This window comes from Saimiri boliviensis, chromosome 16 (genome assembly GCF_048565385.1).
Source record: "Saimiri boliviensis isolate mSaiBol1 chromosome 16, mSaiBol1.pri, whole genome shotgun sequence".
Lineage (NCBI taxonomy): Eukaryota > Metazoa > Chordata > Mammalia > Primates > Cebidae > Saimiri > Saimiri boliviensis.
In genome coordinates, this window is record NC_133464.1 from 36302811 (window position 1) to 36328740 (window position 25930).

The window sequence follows — 25930 nt, forward strand, 5'->3', positions numbered from 1 at the left end:
CATTCCTGAAACAACGCTTAATCTTCAAGTGCCCACACTAAAGAACCAATAAGGACTCGAAGTCACCTGCCTGATCAAGTTCATACTTCAGCCTAGTAATCAAGGCATTGAATACAGTTCAAGTCAGTAAAGCTTAAGTGCCAATTATATGTAAGAATGTACAAAGAATATCAGTGAAGGAGGAACACGTAACTGTATGGGACAAGGACGAATTCAGTGAGTGAAACTTTTCAAGGGTACGAAGTTTGATTCCAGTGGGGGAGGGGTGATAACTTGTTTCATGAAGGAAGTGGTCTTTCTGGGCTTTTGAGGAACAGTAGGACTTCAAAAGGCAGAGATGTGCGAAATAAGCATCTTCAAATGGGGGAGCAATGATGAGCTCCCGAAAGTACAGGGTGTATCCAAGAAAAAGCAAGCAGCCGTATGCAGGTGAATCACCTCTCTTTCCCAGGACAAAGCATGATAGCATAACGTGATAAAAGATCTTGAGTCAGACTGTCTGGGTTCAAATCCTGACTCCACCTGATACCCTGCACAGCCTTAAACAAGTAACATGCCCATGCCATGCCTCAATTTTTATAAAATAGGGATAATCATGATAGTCCACATTCGGATTGTGGCTTACTTCACAGGGCTAATGTGAGGATTAACTAAGATACCTCCCTGAGAAGCCTGGTTGGCACATAATAAGCATGCTAACATCAGCTCTGACTGCGCTACAAAGGGAGTGAGAGATATCAGTGCTTCCCTGAGCACTACAAAGTTCTTTCAGCCAACCACACAGTGCCACTAGAGGCTTTGGAGCAGAGAAATTACTGAGTCCAACCTGGCATCAAGTTAATCTGATGCCAGTCTTGTGTAGTACACACTAACACCTGTGACTATGTGCACAGATAGGAAAAGGGCCTGAATTAGCATAGTAGAAGCCAGGATAGAAAAGATAATAACATCAGCTGGGCATGGTGGCTCATATCTGTAATCCCAGCACTTTTGGAGGCCAAGATGAATGGATCCTTTGAGCCCAGGAGTTCGACAGCAGCCTGGGCAACATGGTGAAAGCCCATCTCTACAAAAAAATACAAAAATTAGCCAGGCGTGTTGACATGTGCCTGCAGTCCCTGCTACTCAGGAGGCTAAGGTGGGAGGATTGCTTAAGTACACTGCACTACAGCCTGGCAACAGAGCAAGACCCTGCCTCAAAAAAGAAAAGAAAAGAATAACATAGGGGGAGTTTGGAGGAAGAATGAAAAGACAGTGCCAGCAAAAGCTCAAGGTATGGAAGAGAAAAATGACCTGAAGAACATTCTTTTACAAGCCTACCAAAACATTCAGATGGTCAGCCACATGCTGCTCTTGATTCTGCTATCCTCTGAACACCTAGAGTTACAGTGCCTGAATGAAGTCTGGAGGAGCGCTGCACAGGCCCTCTACATATTGCTCAGCTTTCATACACATTTACACACTTCTCTCAAGGCGGTAAGCTCCTTCTGAGACAAAGGCAGTGGGGTGGTATAGAAGCTACGGTCCTAGAGGCACAGAAATGGACACACCAAGCATCAGAGATTGGTAAGTCACCACATGAATTATGTCTATGTTAAAGAATTCCAATGGCTTCCACTGTCATCAGTCCTAATTTTTCTTGGTGGAATACCATCTCAAGTTGGGGAACAAAGAAGTATAAATCCATTAATGATGAAAGCTCAAACAGTGCCACATTAATTGAAGCTCCTCTGAATTGCAATTACCTGAGACACACCCACACACCACACTTAGCCTCTGTTCCTTAATCCACAGTGCAGTTAGTCAGCCACCACCCTGAAGGCAGTACTGACACCCAGCGTGCAGCGCCTAATTCAGGCTGCTTTGTTGGATTTACTGTTTGAAAAAGGTAAAGGCAAATATACGAATCCATGAAACAAATGACACTTTGCTTCTGCTTTTATTATTCATTCACTGGTACCTTGTGTTCCCCACGCATAACATAGCATAGGCTATTGTTCTCAACTGAGACTGAGGATGTTAATTATATATTTGCAATTCCTTCAACATGTAATGATAATTTGCAACTCATTATTTCGGCAAGATGAAGAAATTGTTTTGAGATATATGCCTGTAAATATGCAAGCGAAAAAGCAAAAGAAATATACCCAGATGTTAACAATTACCTCTAAATGATGGAATCATCAGCAATTTAAATTATTTATACTTTCCTGCATTTCCAAATTGTCTAAAGTACATAGTACCTTATAACTAGAAAAGAAAGTTTAAATTTCTTAAGTTTTCCCACACAAATAAAAACTCAATAATAAAAAATATGAAATGCCAAATAATTTCACATCATTTCATTAATATAACTTAGGACAAGTCATATACATATGTGTGTGTGTACACACACACACACACACACACTCTCTCTCTCTCTCTCTCTCTCTCTCTCTCTCTCTCTCTCTTTTATGTTTTGCAGGGCAACAGGGAATACTAAAGCAAGCCAAATAACCACAAAAGCTCCTCCATGCTAAGGGGTTCATTCAGCTATCAAATTGCTTAGTAAGATTTTTTCTAAGAAAGAGCTTTCTGTTCAGTATGTTTTACAGGTAGGCTACAAAGGACATTTATTAACTAATCATTCTCTAAGAAGTCATCTAGTAGAATTTTAACTAGGAAAAACCACACACATCCCCAGTCATTCTTCACCTGATAGTATATTTTGTTTGGGCTCCAAATGTTGTGGGATACAATTGTCATATTATAACAAGCCTTGATAGTCCCATTAAGAGACAAGAAGCCATCAAAAATTATAGATGTTCTAAAGTATGAAATAATATTAAAAGTCACTAGAAGATTAAAATAATCAAAAAAGAAATGCCACGTCCCTGGAAGCCAGCACCTATCACGTACATCAATTTTTCCTTGTGGCCTGTTAAGTTCCCTGGGAAAGGGCTTCTGTCACCCAAAGACACCCAGAGCGCGCAGACTCATGTTCAGCTTCCCTGGGGCAAGAATGAGGCACATCCAGACCTGCATCTAAAACCTGTAAAGTGACAACTGTACCTGAAACCTGGGACTACAGGGCACTAGCAGTATAAGGCCACAACTACTGAAATGTGGAATACAGAGAAAACACCAGCCAAATCCCAAGGAGACTGGTGCACAAAGTCTCCGTAGACTCATTTCACAAGTGTTATCTGGATCAGAGTTGAAAGAGACAGACTTCCACCAAGATCTGTTCAAAGTAAACCATTATAACCTTTTTCACATTTTTAGCCCAGATTAACACGTAGAGGTTTGAGGTTTGAGACAAGCTTCCAGATTTAAATGCATGTCTGAGCCACAGACGATAAAGAACTTTCCCAAACTCACCTGGGTTGTTGAGACTTCCCTTTGGGGGGAGTTTTCCCCTTCTCCAGATTCAGACATTAAATCAAGGCCAGAGGTGGAAGACAATGTGGCTTTAGAAGTGGCAGCCTGGTCTTGGGAAAGAGATGAGAAGGGGGATGTGGGAGAGGGCAGCCTCGTCACATCTTCTTCTGTTGCAGCTACCTCTTTCCGGCTAGATGAGCTTGAAGCCAGTTGGCTTGCGTCCAGGTTTGGTGCAGGGGTGCTGACCACACTGTTTTGAGTTCTCTTAATGTCTTCGACATCTCCATTATACTTCCAAGCATCATCCATCTAAATAAGAAAAAATCACTTTAAACTTCATATTCTGTTACCTTTATTTCTGTTTCTAAAAGTTAATTATTAAATTAATATTTTAAAAGTAAAATAACATACCTCCCACAGTAACATAACTATTATTAAAAGCTTGGACTGAGTTATTTCACACTAATAGATAAACACACATGTAGTAGGGGAAATTGTTTTAGCAAAAGCATTCATATCACATACAAACTTCTGAAATTTGCTTTGCTTGTTTACTCCAAGCAAACATCTTAAGCACTAAATTTCCACTGAATCTAAACTGGCATAAAATAAAATTGCCATATGTGTGTGTGTGTGTGTGTGTGTGTGTGTGTGTGTGTGTGTGTTATGTGCAGTTTACACAACAAGATGGTGTAACTCCAACCTCTGTACAAGTTCACCAACATTTTGCAGAACAGACTAAATGAACTGAGACCATTTTTTACCATGTAAGAACTGGGGAATGGTGAGATTCTCCTTGACTGAGGGCTAAAAGGTCTCGATGATGATCATGATGATGATCATGACGATGGTGTGTGTGTGTGTGTGTGTGTGTGTACACACTTTGCACACTTTAAGTTCTGTGGTACATGTGCAGAATGTGCAGGTTTGTTACACAGGTATACACATGCCTTGGTGGTTTGCTACACCCATCACCCCAACATCTACATTAGGTATTTCTCCTAATGCTATCCCAGCCTGAGTGTTCTGTTGATCCACTCCAGGTCAACAGATAAACTCTAATCAGTCCCTTTACTTGCTGAATACTCGGTAGTATGGACATCAACAATGTATTCATTTGATGTGCATTTAAAGTTGCTTAAAATGTTCTGTCACTTCCAAAAATACTACAACAAATATCCATCTCTCTTTATAATTGGAACTTTCATTTTTTATAGCACAGATTTCCAAAAGTAGGCTTGCTGGAACAAAAGTTTTATATATATATAGTTTCTAAAAATAATTGTAGCAATACACTCCCAAAGTAATGTATGAGAACATCTGTTTCTCAGCATCCTTGCCAACGCTAGACATTTTCAATGTTTTAAGTCTATATGACTCTGATGGGTAAAAAGTTATATGCCTCATTTTTGCTCCAGGGATGCTGAACATACTTCTGTGTGCTTTGTTACCATCCATTTGAATCCCCTCTCTCTTGAAATGGCCACTACTTTTCTATATTCACTTTTCTAGTGCTTTTCCTTACCCATTTGTGGAAACATTTTCCATCTTAGGGATATCTACCCTTTACCTATAACACATTTTGGTATTATTTGTCTGAATCTATACATATATAGTCTTTTGACTATGTAAAAGGGGTCTGCCATGAAATTCTACGTTCAGGAGTTTCCCAGTTAGCCTGGCTTCTCTCACCCCAAATACTCAATTTTTTATACTCTTTTAGAGTTTAGGATTGTACATTAGCAGAGCTAAAAAAAAAAAAATCTGAACATTAATCATAGGACTGTGTTGCTGCCTTTTGCATAATTCAGATTAACACATTCATTGTCAGATATGGCAACACTTTATTCTTCGGAAAAATGCTTCAATATTCAATATCTTCAAAATCCTGATATTAATGGCAATACAAGTATATAAACAATAAGATGATTCTAATCATTATATTCAAACATATCATGTTCTGATGAAGTAAGAAATCTAAAAAAAGCAGAAATTTGTACATAAGCACCTGAAAATATCTAGGCTAAACCACATGAAATTGCTGTTCTGTAGGTCCAGAAGAACAATCATACTAATAACTTCATACTTTTCAACCTAATAATTTACAAAAAGTACATCTAAAAATATGACATTATAAAATAATACTCTGCCTTAGAATATATCTTATTCATTACTTAAAATGTATCAGCCCTATTTTCACAGAATTGAAAGTTTAATAAATTCTGTATCATTGCTGTATCTTGTGTTAAATTTGCATTGAATGCATTGAATTGGCATAAAATAAAATTTCCTTATATATGTTATGTACAGTTTACACATCAAGTTGATATAACCCCAACCTCTGCACAAGTTCACCAACATTTTGCTCTTCAGAACAAACTAAATGAACTGAGAACATTTTTTTTACCGTGTAAGATCTGGGGAGTGATGAGATTCCCCTTGTCTGAGAGCCAAAAGGTCTTGGTGTGACCACAGATGTTAACCTGGCTGGATCAGTTTTCTGGTAAATTCTGGGGAGAGAAGCTGAAACACGAGTCAACTCCATTTGTGTGCTCAGTGAACGCAGAGAAGACAAAGAGGCTGGACATTGTTCCTCCATGGGACTTTGAGAAGGAAGCTGAATGTCAGTAGTTACACTGTCCCCTCTTTTTGCAAAAATGGCAGTATCTTCTTTAGGAATTTCTGAAGGATAAGTTGTTCCCTTCTCTTCTACTATCTCACTTTGGTAACTTGCTTCTGACATCGTCAGTGTGGGGGGTCGCTCTTCCTCATCCAGCACATCATCAAAAGAATACATTCTCCTCCTCGATGAAACTGTAGACTTTTGATTTTGGGATTCCCTTAGCAGAAAGAAATGCACCATCACCACAAAGATACACATTTGACTCAGAGAGGTGGAGAGAGAGTAATCAACACACAAAATGGACTGGGAATAAAAAGCTGTTAACTTCACACAAGAATCAATGCAACACTTACAGAGCATAAAGATGCAATTATCTTTTTTTCTTCTTTGAGATGGAGTCTCGCTCTGTCACCTAGGCTGGAGTGCAATGGTGAGGTCTCAGTTCACTACAACCTCTGCCACCAGGGTTCAAGCAATTCTCCTGCCTCAGCCTCCCGAGTAGCTGGGATTACAGGCATGCACCACCACACCTGGCTGATTGTTTTATGTTTTTAGTAAAGACAGGGTTTCACTATATTGGCCATGCTAGTCTTGAACTCCTGACCTTGTGATCTGCCTGTCTCAGCCTCTCAAAGTAGGGTTTCAGGTGTGAGCCACCCTGCCCAGCAAGATGTATGTAATTATCCTAATGTCCCAACCAAGAAAGAATAAGAACTTGACTTCTTTAATTAAAATAATTCTCAAATACTTCACTCAGATATATACTTTTTAATTGTAAAGAGATTTTAATAATGAAACAAGGAAATTTTAGTAAGAGATTATTCACAAAATTGTATCCACAAGTTTATAACTTTCAAAATTAAAACACTATAAATATCATGATTGATAACCAATTTGAACCTTCCAAAGTTGTAGATTAATTGACAGCCCTGTGAGGATTTTTACCTGGAAAAATATCCAATAATTAAATAAAAATAAAAGATTACAAAAGATTCATGCTTTTGTGAAGATCAAACTAGTGTATGATTTAATATAGCTTGACAGAACTTGTATGAACAATTATTAGGGATTAAAAGTCACCATTCATATTTACAGAATGGTTTACAAAACACCCTCATCTCTCACATTTAGAAAGGAATACCTACCTTCCAACCTAACTGAATTGCATTTAAGTGAACAAAACTGTGCTTATCATTGGCTTTCAGGGCAGAAAGCAGCCTTGTTTCATTTCATCTGACAGCGTATTTCCTTTCTGACATTATTCTAAAAGCATATTTTCCTTCTCCTTGACCTGTAAATACTCTAATGTTTCATACAGTAACGAATGCTTTACAGGAAAGTTTCAATTTGACCTTTATACTGTTATGTTACAAAGCAAAGAATACAACACACACATTTATAAAAACTTTCTTTAAAATATAATGAATTGTACCATTAAGCATGAAAAAGAACTTTGTTATATTTTACACAATTTAGTTAAAAGAGCTGGTTTTATTGGACCATCTCATTCCTTAATTCGCTTAAGAGTAAAATGTAGTGTATTTCCTGCACCAAACATAGCCAACGCCGTCCAATTCTGCGTGTGAACGCACAATGTAAGAGAAGAAATACTGAACTTATTTTGTTACTCTAAGTCACTATTTCAACAATGCTTTGTTTTTTCACTGCAGACCAAAATCTGGAACGTTTCTTTGCATATTTGATTAAAGTTGAGTATTGGAGGACACTTATGTCACACTACACTTATACAAAACACCTATTTATAAGCCTGGCATCCCACCCCTGTTACAACCAAGGTGCATTCGGCATTATTACCTGTCCTGGAGCATTTCCTTAAACGTCTTAGAGCTTCTCTCAGACTTCTCAAGTGCCTGCTTTTCAATTTCTTCCCTCTCTTCTTTTTTCTTCTGCAGATCTGAAGTGTAACTTTTTCGACGATCTTTCCATTTTGCAAGGTCCTGACAGAAAAATCACATCAGCAGGGGCACACCTGAATTTCTACACACCATTTCTAGCACCGAGAATGTGCCAGAGTATCTTATTACATCACTGAAAGTATTCACTCCAACTGGATGCCAAGGTGCCCTAATTCTGCTTTTTATAGCCAGTGTTTCTGTACTAAGCCTTTATCTGTGTCTGTGTGGAAAAACCTGACCTAATAAGATGGACCCCATTTTTATTTTCCCAGAAAGTATCTGCCTCATTGCACACTTCACAAAGAATGCTAAATGCTTGTAATTAGATCAAGAACTGTTTCAAATTCGTTTTCATCTCACTCCAAAAACCTGGCTGTTATGTGAAACGTGTTTCACTGGTAAGACTGAAACAGAAACGCGACTGTGATGGTTAGGCGCAGATGCAGTCTGTCTTTCATTTAACGAACAGAGCTCAATCCCTACTTTGAGACAGGCCCAAGTGTAGGAACTATTAATACATACATGCATAAGGTGTGGTTCCCCTCAAGAAACTCTCAGTTTACAGGGGAGAGACAGACATCTAAATAAAAGTTCAGGAACAATTGTGACAGGATTGCGTGAGAGAGTGGGGTCCTAGGGAGACCATGGAGCCGGTTCTACCTCTGGAAGGGGAAGCTGTGGAGAGGCTTTAACTGGGAAGGAGAGACCTGAATACAGGATTTCAGAAGGGTCAAGTCCACCTAGGTGAGAGTAATAAGGAACACGTGGTGAGAACAAACCAACACCTGTCTCCCATATCCCCAGGAACATTAAGTCTACCCTTGCTGGGTGACCCCAGGGACAGTCATCCTCATTCAGCTTTTCACTTCCCCCCAGAAACCTAGGCTGGTTCTGACACCCAGGGGGTTAAGACATTTTGCAAGGTATAAAATTTTCCATGTCTCCAAAATAGAGAAACGCCATGAAAAGAACTGTTAGTGGCATTCCAGTCCAAACTGAAGCACATTCAAGCTCTCAGACAAAACCCAACTTCACCCCCAGGGCATGCAAAGTCAGTTTGGTTTATACCCCTTGCCAGCCCACAGAGCCACTGCTGCCTTAAAAACAGCCTGAGACCAATATGAACTTGAAAAAGTTCAGAAAGAACAAAAGCAATGCACATTCAGTCCTATAGCATAACTGCCATGAATTTTTATCTGATTTAACCTAACAGATAAGCCCTTAATACTTAATTTCATACCAGAAAAGCCACCATGTATTTTGGCAAAGTGATACTAAACTACTGTTTCTTGACAATTAAATTGAGTTCCCAATCAAAAGAGGCACCGGAATTTAGAAAGGTAGGCAGGGCAGGGGTTTCTTCATCTCAGAGACTGTTAATTCCTTTGAAAATTAAGATTCAGTCTGACGCCTGTGTTCATGCTATCACTCAACTCCCACCGTAAAGTCGTTCTCAAATTCCTGTGGGTTTGCTCTGATCGTTTGTCTACTGTATTTCTTTGCATTTCTTCTGTTTTTCACAATTACTTTATTCAAATAAACGGTCAAGCTTTTTTCTTCAGGATCAAAACTGAAGATTAAGTCTGTATCTATATAAACACCTGGATATATGTCAATTCTGCAAAAACATTTCATTTTAATTCACATTATTAATGACTTCTACAGCCAAAATATTTCTCTGAGTTCTATTACTTATTTCTCCCCAAATCCCCTTAATTAACTCTTAATTCCTAACCCTTTTCATCTCTCCTTACTGATGCCAAGATCTCAGCCAGAGCTCTGTTTCTCTTCTCTCCCAAAACTTTGGCCGGGTCTTTCCCATCAGAAGTATGCTCAATGTGCATATCCCAAATTCAACCACATAAACAAGTGGACAAATTCACTATACTGCAAGGAAGCAACTCACAGTTTTGAGAACTCAGGGAATATTAGAAAATAAACATTCAGGTATATTTTTCACAATGGCCTTTAAAATATGCAACAATAATAGGAAAAAAAGGTTTAAAAATCTTTGTAAATCAAGTTGGTCACATTTTATACAGAACCGAATTCTATAATAGCAAGGAAAATGGTCTTGAGTATGCTGACTTTGAGAAAAGCAAAGAATAGTAAAACAAATACACTCTCCCTGCTCCCAATCCCCCAAATACTCACATCCTGCCATTTCTGATCTTGTTCTTTTAATTGTGATTTTAATTTCTGCATCTCCTCGTAACGAAGCTGACGCAAGTTTTGAACATCCTCTGCGCTGACATCACTCATGGACTTACTCCTACAATAAAAACACTCATGGTTACTATGGAAGTTCACATGACCAGACTTAGGGGTTAAACTGAGGTTGGACTTACATTTGGAAATTCCACCTAAATTTCTACCTAGACGTTTCAGTGATAGTGTCACAAAAGTAGCACTACAGAGATAGATGGTGTTTTTCCAAAACTCAGAAACAAGAACCTAGCACTCGAGTGTGAATTTTTTCACAAAATGGCAAGATTAGCCCTATATGAGTCTGACAAAAAAAATAACCCAAGGTTTATATTTAAAGAGGTCAATGCATAAAGGGATTACTTTAGGGAAAAAAATAGTCACTAGAATCACCTCTTTTTATTTTCTGTCTCCCTCACAGATAATCTCTTGAGGTTTGGCTGCCTTTTCTGGGCACTTATCAATAATTTAATGTTTACCTGATATTTTTCTCCTCAAGTTCAATACCATGAATAAATGTGCTGCTGCTTCTAAAAGATTCTATAAGAGCTGCCCTACCACAGCACTAGACTTGTTCTCAAAGCACCACAGGTAGTTTCTAAAAGCCCTTTGTAACTCCCTCTATAACCCTCTCCTTTTATGAGGGCAGCTTGCATGCATTCAACTTGTAACACAAGGATGGATGGAGGTTAAGCTTTGGGAGAGCTCGGTCCACAGTAGAAACCAATAAACAGAGTGGGGCATTGGGCACAGGCACATGTGTGCTCTCTACATGCACATAAAAGAGCCAGGTAAACTCTACCAGACGGCAAAGAGAGACTGAGGGTGGTCTCAAGGAGAGGGAGAGGTCAGATCTAAATACTGAGGAGCAAGTAGGAATGAAAGAGGCTTTGAAGCTCTTTCCTACTGATCTTTTATACTGCACTCCTGACTTTATTTAAGTAACTGTACATCTCCTGCCTGGGCATCTAAATTTTGCCTTCCAAGAAGTTGCCATCATTATTTATTTTAAAGCACGTTTGTTCTTAGCTAGTTTAGGAATTCCTAGCGTAGCTAGCTCATGGAGTTAAAACTTCCAAGCGATTCCCAATTCCATAGTTAAGGAACCAGTCCTTCCTTTGACTCATGTCCAATTGCTCCTTGAATGAATAATTTTGCAAAGATATCCCCTAGGCATTTCAATTGTCAAAGGACTAATTAAAATAATATCTACAAGGGATTTTGTAAACTGTAACTCACTAAATGCATGGTTATTGTTGATGTGACCAAATTCAATCTTGTCCCCAAACTTGCTTTTCCTCTTATGATTACTAATGTTGCTACCTGCCCTCTAGTCTTCCACATCTGAAACCTAAGAACCACTTTTCAGCGTTCTCTCTTCTCCCCACTTTCCATTAGTTATCAAGTCCTTTAATTCAGTGTCTCTTTCTTTCCATCTCTATTGCCAACATGCTAGATCAGAGTACAGTCAACTCACCTAGACTTCCAAAATGGCTTCTTAAATTAATACCCGACCTCCAGTTTCAACGAAAATCTTTCCTGAACTATTCCCTCTGATTCAAAAGCCCTTTACCAGTATACATAACTTCTTAAATGCCATTCACTCATCGGACCCCAGACAGGTATATCCAACTTCTATTCATTCTCCACTTGGAAGTCTAATAGGCATCTCAAGTTTATCACAGATAGAAAACCTGATTGTCCCCTTCACAACCTGCTCATTTTTCCCTTTCCTGATATCAGTAAAGGTCACCTCTATCCTTCCCAACATTAGGTCCCACATCTTGGAGTCATCCCAGATTCTCCTCTTTCTCTCATACACCATGACTAGTCCCATCGGGAAGTCCTGTCCCTTTGCCTTCTAAATATATCCAGAACACAACCACGTCTTACCACTTCCACCACTCCACCCTGATCCAAGTGTCTCCTACCTGGATGATTACAATTATTACAATAATCACATCATATCTGCTACCTGGATTATAACAATTATCATATCACCTCCTACCTGGATTATTACAATTATTATAAAAATCACATCACATCACCCACCCCTTCCTACCCGACAGCAGCCAGAGAGGTCCTTTCTGACTGTACTCAGATCATGGTATACCTCTACTCACTCCTTTCTATACCCACTCCTTTCTTCCCATTTCACTAAATTAAAGGCAGGTTCTTCCACAACTTCAGAGGTCCGCCATCCCTAGTTCTTACCTCCCTCTCTGTGCTCATTAGCACTATGCTCCCACTCCCTCTGCTCCAGCCAGCTGGTCTCCCTGCCCTGTTTACACCTCCTGCTTTTCTCCCTGCTCTTCAGTCTTCCTGGAATGCTCTTCACCCAGATATCCACATTGCTTCTCTCTCACTTCCAGGTACCTGCTTAAATGTGCCCTCTGTGTTTCCTTCTCTGACCACCTTACCAGAAATAATCAATGCTCTTCTCCCCTGACCTCACCTGTCCTTTGTCCATTTCTGGCCATCAGAAATGCACATTTATTTACATATCACTTGTCTTGCCCTGAAAGATTATAAAGCAGGAATTTTCTAATTTGTCTGCTGGTACATCACCTGTACCTGAAAGGGAGCCCAGACCTGCTGGCTACACGTGTTAAATTAATGATCTAGATAATATTCAGCACTTTGGTGAAGTCTTCCCAGCTCTTCTATACCAAAGCTTCTCTAACCCTCCTTTCAACACCTCTACAGCTTCAGCTACACCTTTTTCATGGTACTAAACCCTCAGTCTTATGTCTTGTACAGTGCATGTGTGTACGCACGTGTGAGTTTGGAGTCTCTTCCTCACAAGTCATGTGTTGCTTACGAGGAAAACACATTAGCAGCACAAGGTGTGTAGGATATCCTCATTCAATGTCTGTGATAAGAATGAGGTAGGTTTTCTCACATTTAATCAGGTAAAATTTACTATACTTAAAATGTTTCTAATTCTTTTTGTAAGATTATTATGACTATTCCCAGCTCTATGAAGAAAGTTTCATAGCATTTATTAAGGACTATGAAGAAATAAATTACACAGAGAGAATATATGAGGACATATATGAATATAGATGGATCTATTAATGTAATATATCTAACTAGGTATGACTACTTATAAAACTGATTTGTGTGAATTTGAGAATATAAATTCACATAAGACACACTGTGAAGAATGAGGCTATTTGAACTAATACTATGACAGACTCACTAAGAAGAGGCGGGACAAATTTTGCAAGAAGCAGGCATGAGGGTACCTAGACACTCAGCACATGAGATTACACAAACCCCAGCACAAAAAAAAAAAAAAAAAAAAAAAAAAAACAAAGGAATGCTAATGAATACTTTAATAATCTTGTGATGGGAGGAAGGCTAGAAGGCCCAGGATCTCCGAGGGGTGCTCTCCCGTGGCCCCAATCCTCCTGCACCATGCAATGCTAAGGTGTCTTCCCGTGAAACGTCTTTTTCAATGGCAGAGGCTGCATCCTCCTCCTGGGTGCCCCCAACACGAAGCAGAGCCTGGCACACAGGCAGTCCTTAATGTGAGCAAAGTGAACCAAATACACTCTGAAGTAGACAATTCTCTGTGTAAGACAGAATGTGAGCACAGTTCACTCCCCAGGGTACATGAAGTTACCCACATTGAGGCTGCACACATCGGATAGCAGCTGGAGCCAGGCACCACAATAAGGCAGGAGGCGGAGGGCTGCAGGCCCAGCCATGGTGCCCATTTTCACCCCAACCTAACACACATCAGTTCGTTTCCGAGCCCCGGGTTCTCACCTGCTAAGGGAGGAAGGGATTATGAGAACTGGATATGGCTGTGTGGGTTGCATGTTTTAAACTATCACTTTCTTTCTTTAAAGCCAACCTGATTACATGAGATCTCCCACAAGCAAACTGTCCAAGCTGTTTCAAATCAGAGAGGTCCCTGCAGACCACAATGATACAATCTAGAACTTTTGGAGCAGAGGAAGGAGTCTCTCAGCCAGATCACAAAGAATTATTTCCTCCCTTATCAGCATTAATGGCATAATATTCAGCTTCTGAGGGCTTACTCTGTGCCAGCAACCTCGCCAAGCAGTCTACGTGAATTATCTCAGAGGCAAAGCCCTAGTCCGGTTCTACCACTCACAAGTCACATGTCCTTGGGAAAGCTGCAATATTTGTTTCTCTCTCTCCACATCCCTATCTGTCAGCCTCACAGATTTGAGATAAGCACCAGAGATAGCATCAGAAAAACTGTTTGGGAAAACCATGAAGGACTGCACAGCTCTAGTATGTTTTGTTGAATGAAGGGTGATTAGATGCCAAACCACATGTCTCTGACAAGTCCTGCTTCATTTGTATTTCCTTATTTGGAAGGGCTCCAATTTAGAACTGCAACTGAATTTTTTCCAAAAAATACACATCTAGCATCTTGCCTTTCTGTTGAACAGAATTTTTTAAAAATAGCATTTGGGAGGAAACCGAGGAAAAAGGGGAAGTTTAAGGTAGAAGGTGTCAATCATAAAATAAGGTCGCTAAAGTCTTACTCTCTTCTTCCACTATGCGGATTGCCTACTAGGCTCCTAGGCTCCCTACTTATTCCAGGAGTAAGAGGAGTAATAGAGGAGTAAGGGATCAAAAAGGACCAGCATGCAGCATATTTTCTCAAATATAAAATCATGAATAGCCTCATAGAGCAAACAGAAATTTCATGATACTAAGGTTAGGGATCCTCAACTTTCAGAGGGAGACAGGAATATACTGCCTTATGTACCTCTAAGTATATTTCCCTCAGGTATTATAGGAATTCTCTGAAAAGCAATCAGTGCTAAAACTTGGGCAAGAGGCTTTGGAATTACCATGCACTAGAATAAAAAGGCAATGTGACGAAGATGTTTTCATTTAGAGTCTCAATGAGGGTTCCTCAACAGCACCACTGTTGACATTTTGGGGCCAGAAGACTCTTTGTTGTACAGTACTCCCCGTGTACTGCAGGACATTCAGCAGCATCACTGGCTACGAAGGCACTAGTTGCCAGTAGCACACACAACCCCACCCACCCAGCGGGACAATCAAAAATGTCTCCAGACACTGCCAAATGTCTCTGGGGGGATGGAGGGAAATCCTTAGAAATAACTCACAGTGGCTTTTTTTTTCTCTTCTTTTTTGCTGTCATATGGCTTTATAATTCTACAGACTCTTTTGGCTAAACTCTTAAGTGAAAAAATGGAATCAGTGCTCATCTCCTATTAATACTGGCAGCAGACTCAACAGTTTAATCACATACAAGATTATTTCTACATATCCTTACAAAAATTTTGTCATTAATTTCTCTGACAAAACACATGCCCAGATTTTCAAGTTTCATGAAACCCTATAGACATAAAACCATGCAAGACAAAAGCACACACAAGAAATAACAACCACATACAAAGCATCTTACTAAACATAAACAGACAAACTGACAGATGTTAAATGCTAAATAAAAAGCAAGCCAGAAATTAACAGTCGCAGACTTCAAAAGATATTGCACATTTCTCTTTAACCCAGTCCCTACAAAAAAAAGAAAGCATTCATGTTACAGGCAATTATTTTTCAATGACAGCATGTTGAGCAATAATTCTTTTCCAGGTAACTATGCCAGGCTTGACAATGTACATTATGTTCAGAGAAATATCACCCAGTATAAACATGAAACAAGTTCTAGATTAAAAGCCTACACTTAATCCAATTTAAATTTCTATTTTTATTGCAGCAGATCGACTTAAGAAAAGCACCAATAGGCCAGGCATGACAGCCCACATGTGTACTCCTAACACTTTGGGAGGTCAAGGCAGGAAGAATGCTTGGGCCCAGGAGCCCAAGACCAGCCTGGGCAACATAGCAAGACTCTATCTCTTTAAAAAAAAAAAAAAAAAAAAAAAGCACTGGTAACTGATAAGACTGCAGAGAAAAATCCTTTGTTACAGATTTGACTTATTTGACTTCAAGTGCTCCAAAACACATTATCCCCTATCCAGCTTATCTGAATGACGCTTAAGCATTTGCTACTCTCAACTCATAGGAAAGCTGTTTTAACTTGATTAAAATCTCTTTGCAGCTGTAAGCATGTTAAATTGTAACTTTCACAAGAATTTTCATTTGTAAATTAAATACAACTTTATAATGTAAGCAGCCGTCAAAAATAGTTGCTTTTCCTAAAGGGAATACACATACCCTTTTTGCGTTTTCTGAAGACACATTCATATCATAATGCTTTCCATTGTTTGACATGTCATGCATTATTCAGTCTCCATTTACAGATAATCTTGCTTTATTTGTGTCATTACCTTGGCATTAAACTGCATGCAGAACAGCCTTTAAAACAAATATTGTACTATCCAAACAACTATCTTGGGTTAGAAAACATTTGCTGCTCTAATCCAGAAAAATCTTTAGCTTTTCAAGCTTTGGTTTTAGATTTCTCTTTTCTTCTCTAACTCAGTTATATAACTTACCCTCACTAAGGGGAACACATCCAGCCATCGAAATGGTTGTACATTTTGACATTCCCATTACATACTTGTACTCTGGGTATGTGTATTCCCTTTAGGAAAAGCAACTGTTTTTGACAGCTGCTTACATTATAAAGTTGTATTTAATTTACAAATGAAAATTCTTCTGAAAGTTACAATTTAACATGCTTAAAGCTGCAAAGAGATTTTAATCAAGTTAAAACAGCTTTCCTATGACTTGAGAGTAGCAAATGCTTAAGCGTCATGCAGATAAGCTGGATAGGGGATAATGTGCCTTAGTAAGGCACATGGAAAGCATGCAGGGACCCTGGTTTTTAAAATCAGTGGCTAGGCCGGGCATGGTGGCTCACGCCTATAATCTCCGCACTTTAGGAGCCCGAGGTGGGTGGATTATTTGAGGTCAGGAGTTTGAGACCAGCCTAACCAACATGATGAAACCCTGTCTGTACTAAAAATACAAAAATTAGCCAGGCATGGTGGTACACGCCTGTAATCGTAGCTACTTGGGAGGCTGAGGCAGGAGAATTGCTCGAACCCAAAAGATGGAGGTTGCAGTGTGTCAAGACTGCGCCACTGCACTCCAGCCTGGGCACAGAATGAGGCTCTGTCTCAAAAAAAAAGAAAAGAAATCAGTGTCTAACAAGTACTTGCAATTTGTTGCCTATGGCTCAGTTACATCTTTGACATCTAGAATGGTTATACTGCTTCACGTTTAGTAGCTTCCAAGATTTCTGAATTACCAAAACTATAAAAAGCTATCAAAACTAGAGATTCTTATATCTGAAGTAAATCCTTGTAAGGGGAGATACTTAGCTACTGAGGCTTGAGCAGATTAAAATATTTGTCATCCTTTAACTCTCTTCCTCTTGCTCAAATACTGTTAGCTCTTAGATTCACAAAATTAGAAAGTTTGGTGGAAAATATTACGATATAGCCACCTTGTGATTTTGTACTAAGAAAGAATAAATGATTTATCTAAAAAATGTAGTTTTTGCCTGTAATCCCAGCACTTTGGGAGTCCCCAGTGGGTGAATCACCTGAGATCAGCAGTTCAAGACCAGGTTGACCAATTTTGTGAAACCCCGTCTCTACTAAAAATACAAAAATTAGCCAAGTGTGGTGGCATGCAACTGTAGTCCCAGGTACTTGGGAAGCTGAGACAGGAGAATTGCTTGAACCTGGGAGGTGGAGGTTGCAGAGAGTCAAGATTGTGCCACTGCACTCCAGTCTGGGCAACAGAGTGAGACTTCATCCCAAAAACAACAACAACAACAAAAGTAGTTTTTGCAACAATGATACAAGAAATTACAAAGCTTTTTGCAATTTTTGAAGGCCAATTTTGTACTATAAACATAGCTATGTTATAACTGTTTTTTTCCTAATCAGGACTCTTGAAAATATAATACTTCCAAATACCACTGAGGGAAGATTAATGCTTCCCTACTAACAAAGTTCCCAGGGGGCCGATTATATGGATAATGTCAACTGTGTATATTCTAAACTTGAAGTAAATGCTCATATTTTTTTTCTATCACAGATTTTCTAAAATGTTGTCATTTGGGCTTTAGCATCCACAAATCAGAATTTTAGTCTATGTAGCAATCAAATACCAAAATACATATACCTTGTCTTAGGCAAGTGTTTCTGTTACTTTTAATCAACTCGTTAAATTTTTAAAAAGGAAAAAAAACAAAGGGGTGGAGCTGAATTTTAAATTTCTAACAAAACAAACTATTTTGTCATGCACTGGGCACTGAGACACAGAAACATTACCATTAGGTTGCAAAATAAAGATTTCCCATTTTAAAAATTTCATGCATAGCACACAGCATCCCCATTTAGTGACACGCCATGCCAGAAATACAGTAAGTTAAACAAAGAACAAACAATATGCACAGACATTTTACTGTGAACCACATAACTTACCCATTCTCACCATAAATCTTTTGAAAGAGTCTAAGAAATCAGAAAACCAAAAATTAAAAAGTCATTTTTCCCAGTTGTATTAGTTTATAAACGTTTAATGTCTTTCACTTAACAATCTAATTGGAGATGGACAAATCTCAAAAGGTCACTTCTTCTATCACATTCTTAATCATATCTCAAGTTCTCATCAATTTCCTATCTTAAGAAATTCAGATTAAGCAAAATGAAGAATTTCCTCAATTGACTGTCAGCTAATGTATCCATAAGAAAAGGACAGGTAAATTAGATTTGGATCCTCTAATTTTATTCAACCTAATTAGATTTGTCCTTTCCTAGGTTCAACAAACTGAACATTCATCAAAAAGGCAAGTTGCATAATATAAACTATCAAAATGGCCATGATTACATACATATAAAATTCAGCAGACAACAAATACCATCCATGCATTTTAACGTCAAAGTTTGCACTGAACTTTATAAATAAAAATGTTACAAATTGATAGTCCAAGAAACCTAGGCCAAAAACAAAAATTAAGTTAGATGAAATTTGCAATGCCATATTTTAAGGGAAAATTTTACTCTCCCCCACCAAAAATCAGACATTCCAAAATGTGAGCAACGCATCAAACCAAACTATAACCAGACTGTTACAGAAATGCCTGAACATGAGACGTCTGTAAATATAAGTTGGAAAACAATTGATGAAATTTCATATTGCTGAATAGTACCACAGTACTGCTTAAGTGAAAGGCAACCTTTATGTGTATATAGTCTTAAACAGGCCTAAATAAGTGATTTAGAGATATGCAAATATGGAATTGCACTTATTCTACAAAACGACTGAGGGTTTTTTAAAGCAAATTAAATTTTACGAGATGCTTCAAAATGGCACGCGACATGCAGAGTTGAGCAACACGATGAGCTGCTTTCTCGCACGAGAAAAGTCACACAAGACCATCCATTACAAGCAAAATCCTTGCAGAAACACACTCTGACCTCTCCACCATCAGCCTTTTCTTGTGCCTAAGTCTGCTGGCCTCCCGGATGGCCTCCCATCTCTGCATATCAGCCTCACTGCAGGGGCCAGGGGTGAAACTGATGGGAGATACCGTGGTTCCCAGTTTCCACGACTGAATCTTACGCGTCAGCATGTCATCTTTCTTCCGCCGATAGGAGGGAACTAATATTCTACAACTATTACTTTTTTCTTTGGATGGGCATGTCCTTTCAAGTACACAGAGAAATTTTGCTTGCATTTCTGGAGGAAGAGTCCACGGTTCAGGGAAAGGGACTGGGTGATATCTGTCTGGGGCCCCAGACAGCGGCACTTCTTTCTTCTGCGCTGGAATTCGGCGAACAATCATATCATCTTTTTCCAAATCCGGAAGAACAAGTTCACCTTCTCTGCACTGTAAAATTATATCTCGTTCTACAGAATCATCTTGCTCAGAGAACCTTCTAAAGTCTTCAAAAGCTCGGAGAACATATGGATTTGCATGGAAAGCCCCAGTCTTTCTGACAAAGAAATCATCATTCTCTAAGTCAGGAACCAGGGCTGCCATCTCGAAGTCATCTCTCCTATAGCCTGGTTCATAAGAGAGATTCTTCCTGCGGGTTATGAGCCTTGGGCCAGAAGTGGGATCAATTTTGGTATGTGTTTCAGAAGACAAGATGTCATCAGAGTATGTTTGGAGGGCCTGAAGCAGTAAAAACTGACTGATGCACAGAAAGGAAAAAGGAAAGAGAATCTTATTAAGTTTAGGAAGAAAAGGTAATTAACAGATCGACTAGCCAAAGGTAATTAGCAGACCAGCTAGCCAGTTGCTGAGAATAAATTATTTTAGAGGATCACTGGGGGGACTCTTGCTAAGAAGACAGACTAGCATTTAATCCAACACCCAGGATTTTTCTGGATACTCTCTAAAGAAATAAGAGCAGATTATACTTCTCAGGAAAGCTGGGCACCATAGAGGCCACTGATGGGGCTGGAGAGTGGACTAAGCCAGGAGAGCCACTCCCTGGTACCCCCTTTTTTTTTGAGATGGAGTCTTACTCTGTCACCGAGGCTGGAGTGCAGTTGCACAATCTCAGCTCACTGCAATTCCTGCCTCCTGGGTTTAAGTGATTGATCTCCCTCAGCCTTCCGAGTAGCTGGAATTACAGGTGCACCCTACAATGGCTGGCTAATTTTTCTATTTTTAGTAGAGATGATATTCCACCATTTTAGCCAAGCTGGTCTCAAACTCCTCCTCTCAAGTGATCCACCTGTCCTGGCCTCCAATAGCGCAGGGATTACAGGTATGAGCCACTGTGCCCGGCCCCTGGTACCCCTTTCTCATTCCATTTGCCACAGTGGCCTAAGTTCCCTCTGAACAAGAGGAATAATCTTTAAAAGTTCATGAGTTGGGCGTCATGCACTTTATGCATTAGGTACATACAATCAGCCGGAAAAAGGGAAAATATACTGCTCCGAAGTTTTATAAAAGAGCTCAAGGAATCTTCCCTTTGTATTTTCCCTAGACTTACCCTTCCCAGTCTCTACCTAAAAGTTATTTCCTTTCTCCACATCTCCACACACAGCACAACTGTAAAATTAGGTAAACTTTCTAACAAGCCTTTTTGAACTGGCTTCTCAAAAGAACTGCCACATGTAAATATATCCTGTCTCACACATTATTGTGCTAAAGAAGAACGGTTGAATCCTACAGACTTCCAAGCTGACATAGTGGCACAGAAAGCAGCGTGTTATACATTATGCTTTTGTACTAAGTCCACTGAGTGAGTCAGGTTTCCTGATTCAGTGCAATCAGGTCCCAGGTTAATGGAGCAGCAGAAGCGAGCGGAGGGGAGTCTGAGGCCAGACCCCCAGCAGGCAGGCTCGTACAGACAGGGGCACCTGGGCTCATCCGAAGCACTCCTGCTCCTCCTGGCTGCATGGGCGTCCGGCGGTTTTACAGCCCGTTTGGTAGCTAATTCCAGCAAGAGTGAAGGTCTTGGGCAGTTGCCGTCTAGCCTACGCTCTGCCTTTCGTGCTCTACTAAAAATGGTGGCACTTCTGTCAGAACCTGAGTCCTCATCCTCAGAGTCTGAATTCCTTTTACTGTGAGTGACATGGAGAAAAGAAGGGAGGAGGGAATGAGACAAGGAATTGGAGAAAAGCAGAACTACTAAAAATTATGCCATGCGATGGCTATGTATAGAACAGGACATTTTCAGATCCAGATCCTCAGGTTTAAATTTAAACAGAAATTCATTTCCATTATATAGGTTCTGTAGATGCTAGAGGACTAATTAGACTTTCTCGGTCTCTCTTATTTTTTTATATATATATAAAAAAAAAAACCATGCACATAGAACCCCAGCTGGGGTATTCAACGAACACTGCTGTAACAGAAACATGCACAACGACAAACCTGAATCCCTGAAATTCCTTATACCATGGCTTATAAGTTTCCCTTTTTATTCTTTTCCAGTTCACATCTTCAGGGGTCCAACATTTGGGAAGAAACTGATCAAAAGCATTCCCTGGGTTTGGCATGACTGGACTTAGCTTGCGCACATAAAGATCATCCTTTACAATGTTGGGTATGCTCCTTGTCTTTGCTTTTTCCTCTTCCAAGTAACAAGAGGACTTTGAAGTTCCGTGTACAGTTGGCCAGTTCTCCACACTGGTGCCCCAAGTCCTCCTCTGATTACTGTTCAAAACATCCAACCGGTTAAGAGACTGTATGAGCATTTGTGACACAGAACACAAGCGACATGCTTTCTGGCTCACAAAGTTCACACCACTGTGAACAAAGCAAATTAGTTTCCATTCCTGTCACCACCACAGTTCCTAGGACAAAGTTATGATAACAGCATCTCATTTTAATTCAAGGATAGCTAGATACACATGGGCTAAAGATACTGCATTAGAAGCTGTGTTAAAAGAAAGAGGTACATTACAAATGATTTGGGGTGTTACTTTCTGAATTAAAATCAGAAGCATGATAGACAGCCAGATCCAGGACAAGTGTTTCTGACCTCGTCAGTCCATATAGCCCAGTGGCGAACACATCAGCAGGAGAAAATATTTGCAGACAAGAGTTAGGAGAGGTGATTTTCGAGATGAAACTCTGGGGCCTCTTTTTCACTTGGAATCTACGGTTGGCTAAGTCATCCAAAACTACATCAGGAAACCTTCGTTCATCCTCAGAGTCCGAACCACTTTCAAAACCGCACGCCTCCCTGTGATAGGAAGCTGGATTTGCAAAACCACACTCGGTTCTGCTAATTTGCTGAGAAATTAAAGGATTCTTTTCATGTCCACTAATATAAATCAAAAAAGGAAAAACATGACATGGCAGGGTTCATCATAAACAAAATAAATTATCTGGTAAGCTGAAAAATACCAATAAACTGAAGTCATGCATCTAAAAAAAGACCCAGCAAATCATATGCTGACATTCTAAAACCGAAGAAATAGCTTTGAGATATGTATAACTAAAAATAGAGGGATGAAAAATATTCTCACTAGTTAAGCTTAATGTATTATCTAGGAAACACATTTAAGAGCCATTCTTTTTTACCACATTTAACATCCCACCACATTGAAAAAGCATATGACACTCAAAAATCACATCCCATCTCAGTACCTTGAAAATGTTCCATCTGCTTCTGTATAAACTGGGCTTGCCCAGCTTCTCCTGTTATCCTCATGTTTGTCCGGCTTCTTCTTCCTCAGAGGTGCTGGTACATAGGATGGCTGTCTACTTTTGTTGGGTAAAAAGCGATTGAAAGGTAACGCCGTCTTTGGCTCAACAGCCGAAATCCTTCGATAAGACATATCATCTTTATTATAATCCTGCATCTTGAATGTAAATTCAGAATCTGTGTCACTTTCAAAACCTATAAAGGAGGCAAAAGAATTAGCTTTACTCTCCAGATTATTTGCCTAACTGAAACCCACACAGTGCGCCTGCTTTGTCTTTGCCTTAGAAACCCAGTGCTGCCACTGCTAACTGCAGGGATTATTTTTAGAAATTTGTCACGAAGTTGTGATAAGATCCATTAGGAGGAACTTGCTTTGCATACTGGAGGCACATGCAGTACATTCTTTAGCTGTTGTAGGCTCTAAGCAGAAAAAGTCCTATTTTACTAGTGAGCCCCTTTTCTTCAATATCTGCCTCCATGATTTTCCATAAGATTTGATGATGTAATACATAGAAATAAAATCTAGCAATGGAGTCAAAGATACTTAAAACAACATGCAAAAATAATTCTAGGGGAACTCAGTAACTTAAAATAAGGCATGCAGCTATCTGTAATTTATATGAGGGGAGAGATCAGGAAAAATGTAGAAAGAGAAGGAACAACAACAACAAAAAAAAAACAGGCTTGCAAAGGGTCTGGATAGATCTTATGAACCGGAATCACACATTAACTATGAGGTTGAGCTGGATGACTTCTTAAGTTCCAAAGGAATCTCAACTCTTACGCCCAAATGAGAGCACAGAACTCACAGTTTCTTCTAAGTGGCCATGGAAATTACACTGGGAACCTTGTATTATGATTCAACATCATTTAAACACAAATTCAAAAGAATACTCTTTAATACCCCTCAAGGTCAGAGAGATACAAATAGTAATCTGCTTTCTTAAAAGAAGAAGAAGAAATCTCTTTTAAAGACAAAGGAAGAGAAGGGGAGAGAACAACACTACAGATCCAAGCCAAGTTTTCTCTCCTTCTTGCCCTTCTTCTCTTCCTGCCTCCTGTGCATTTGCCAAGGTTTGGAAGTGTTACTTCTCACCAGGGTTCTCTCCATGCCTGGCTGTGCACAGAGCCTGGCAGCTGCCAGCTCTCAGCAGGTAGAGCACCTGCAGGGTTAATCTGAGTTAAAGGCAGTCTCTTCTCCCTCCAGCCTGGCAGGAAACTACAGTAAATCACACTGAGAATGGTCTACAGGAAGTCACTTAACATACAGCTATAAGACAGGGACAGAGTAAAAGGAGAGTAAAGTCTTAGCAAAAGAGAAAGTAAACACAGCTATGATCATGAGGAGTAGTAGTCAATAATCTGGTGCTTTCTTTTTAACACCTTCTAAAAAATAAGACATGTATCTCTCATTTCCAATACGTATACCAATGACTCTTGCCAAAATCTATACATGTGGAATTTTTAAGTCACAAATAGCCTATTTTTAATTTTTAAGATAAAGTCTTTTTTTTTTTTTTTGGTCCAGTATGGTGCCCTGGAGAGGATTTTTTTCCCCAAAGTATCATTCTTGATATTTCATACAAAACCAGAGAATGTGACATTGCAATTCTGTCATCCTAAAAGTATTATCCTACTTACAGCGTTCGTCAATTTAGGACTACCATCTAGAGGGTAGCAGCAGAATTTTAACATGCCGATCACAAAAGAGCTTTATCATCCTGGTGCCTCCATTCTTTTCCCTGCTTAGTTGTAATTGCCAAGACTTCACGTCTGGACTCTTTAAACAGGGTCTGCAGCCCTTTTCCAAGACCAGGAAGGGATGTGACAGTGGCCCTCTGCTTTTGGTTACACGTACAGATGCCCACCCCAACAAGGATCTGAGAAGATGACTTAGCCTCCAACCTCTGGGCAGGCCACTGCATCTGAACTGACTGAAGCCTGCATATTCCCACACACCCTCTGTCTGTTCTCCTTCTATTCCTTAGCTAGATATAAAGTCAATCATTACATGGAGTAGGTTCTTCCACCAGGACAAAGAAATACAGCAGGTTCAGAATGTAAGCCTCTGCTTTTACAGCTCTAACCACTCAGATGAATCACATACTCAGATTCATTTCCTTAAACATGTCGTAATCGTCATCTGGGCTATGAAAATGTCACACCTAGACAGCAAATAGCCAACACATGTGGCAGTGATATAAAGATTAATGCTTACATAGCCTTTCACATTTTTTATTTTTCATTTTTAAAAACTACTACTACTCTGAAAGATGAAGAATTCAGGTTTTTTGTTACCATGCTTAATAAATTGTTGATTGACTTTTTTTGGAAAACAAATGCCTAGTATGTCGTATTTATGTAAGTTTTACATCAGAAGTAAAACAAAGAATAAAGTACAGTTAATGATGTGCATACTGAAGTATTCAGGACAAGTGTGATATACTCTGAAATGCCTCAAAAAAGTTAGATGATTAAATTGTAATAGAGAACGAAATAGGGAGGGGGAAGGAGAGAGAAAGGAGAGAGAGAGACAGGTTTAAGATAAAGCATGCGTAATAAAACATCATGGTAGAATTAGGCGGTGAATACATGTGTGTTCACTGTAGAATTATTTTAAGTTTGTGGATTTTTGATATTTTTGTAATAGATATACTAGGAAAAATATCTAGAAATATAAAAGTAACATTCCAGATACACAATGTATCTGGAAT

The 25930-nt window shown here is 39.4% G+C and overlaps 1 protein-coding gene across 17 annotated transcripts in view; it reads right to left on the bottom strand.

Moving 5' to 3' along the window:
* Positions 1–25930, bottom strand: part of LMO7 (LIM domain 7) — a 235219-nt gene that overhangs the window by 35042 nt on the left and 174247 nt on the right. For 7 of the 17 annotated variants that reach the window (XM_074387589.1, XM_074387586.1, XM_074387588.1 and 4 more), the window contains 10 exons: positions 23159–23411; positions 22548–22751; positions 21938–22219; positions 21421–21624; positions 19521–20240; positions 18525–18554; positions 10054–10171; positions 7799–7941; positions 5768–6200; positions 3361–3669 (listed from right to left, as the gene is read on the bottom strand). In XM_074387589.1, coding sequence (XP_074243690.1) covers positions 3361–3669; positions 5768–6200; positions 7799–7941; positions 10054–10171; positions 18525–18554; positions 19521–20240; positions 21421–21624; positions 21938–22219; positions 22548–22751; positions 23159–23411 — 2696 coding nt within the window. The remainder of the gene's footprint in view (positions 1–3360; positions 3670–5767; positions 6201–7798; positions 7942–10053; positions 10172–18524; positions 18555–19520; positions 20241–21420; positions 21625–21937; positions 22220–22547; positions 22752–23158; positions 23412–25930) is intronic. The other 10 variants (XM_074387593.1, XM_074387594.1, XM_074387595.1 and 7 more) reach the window with 7 other exon arrangements.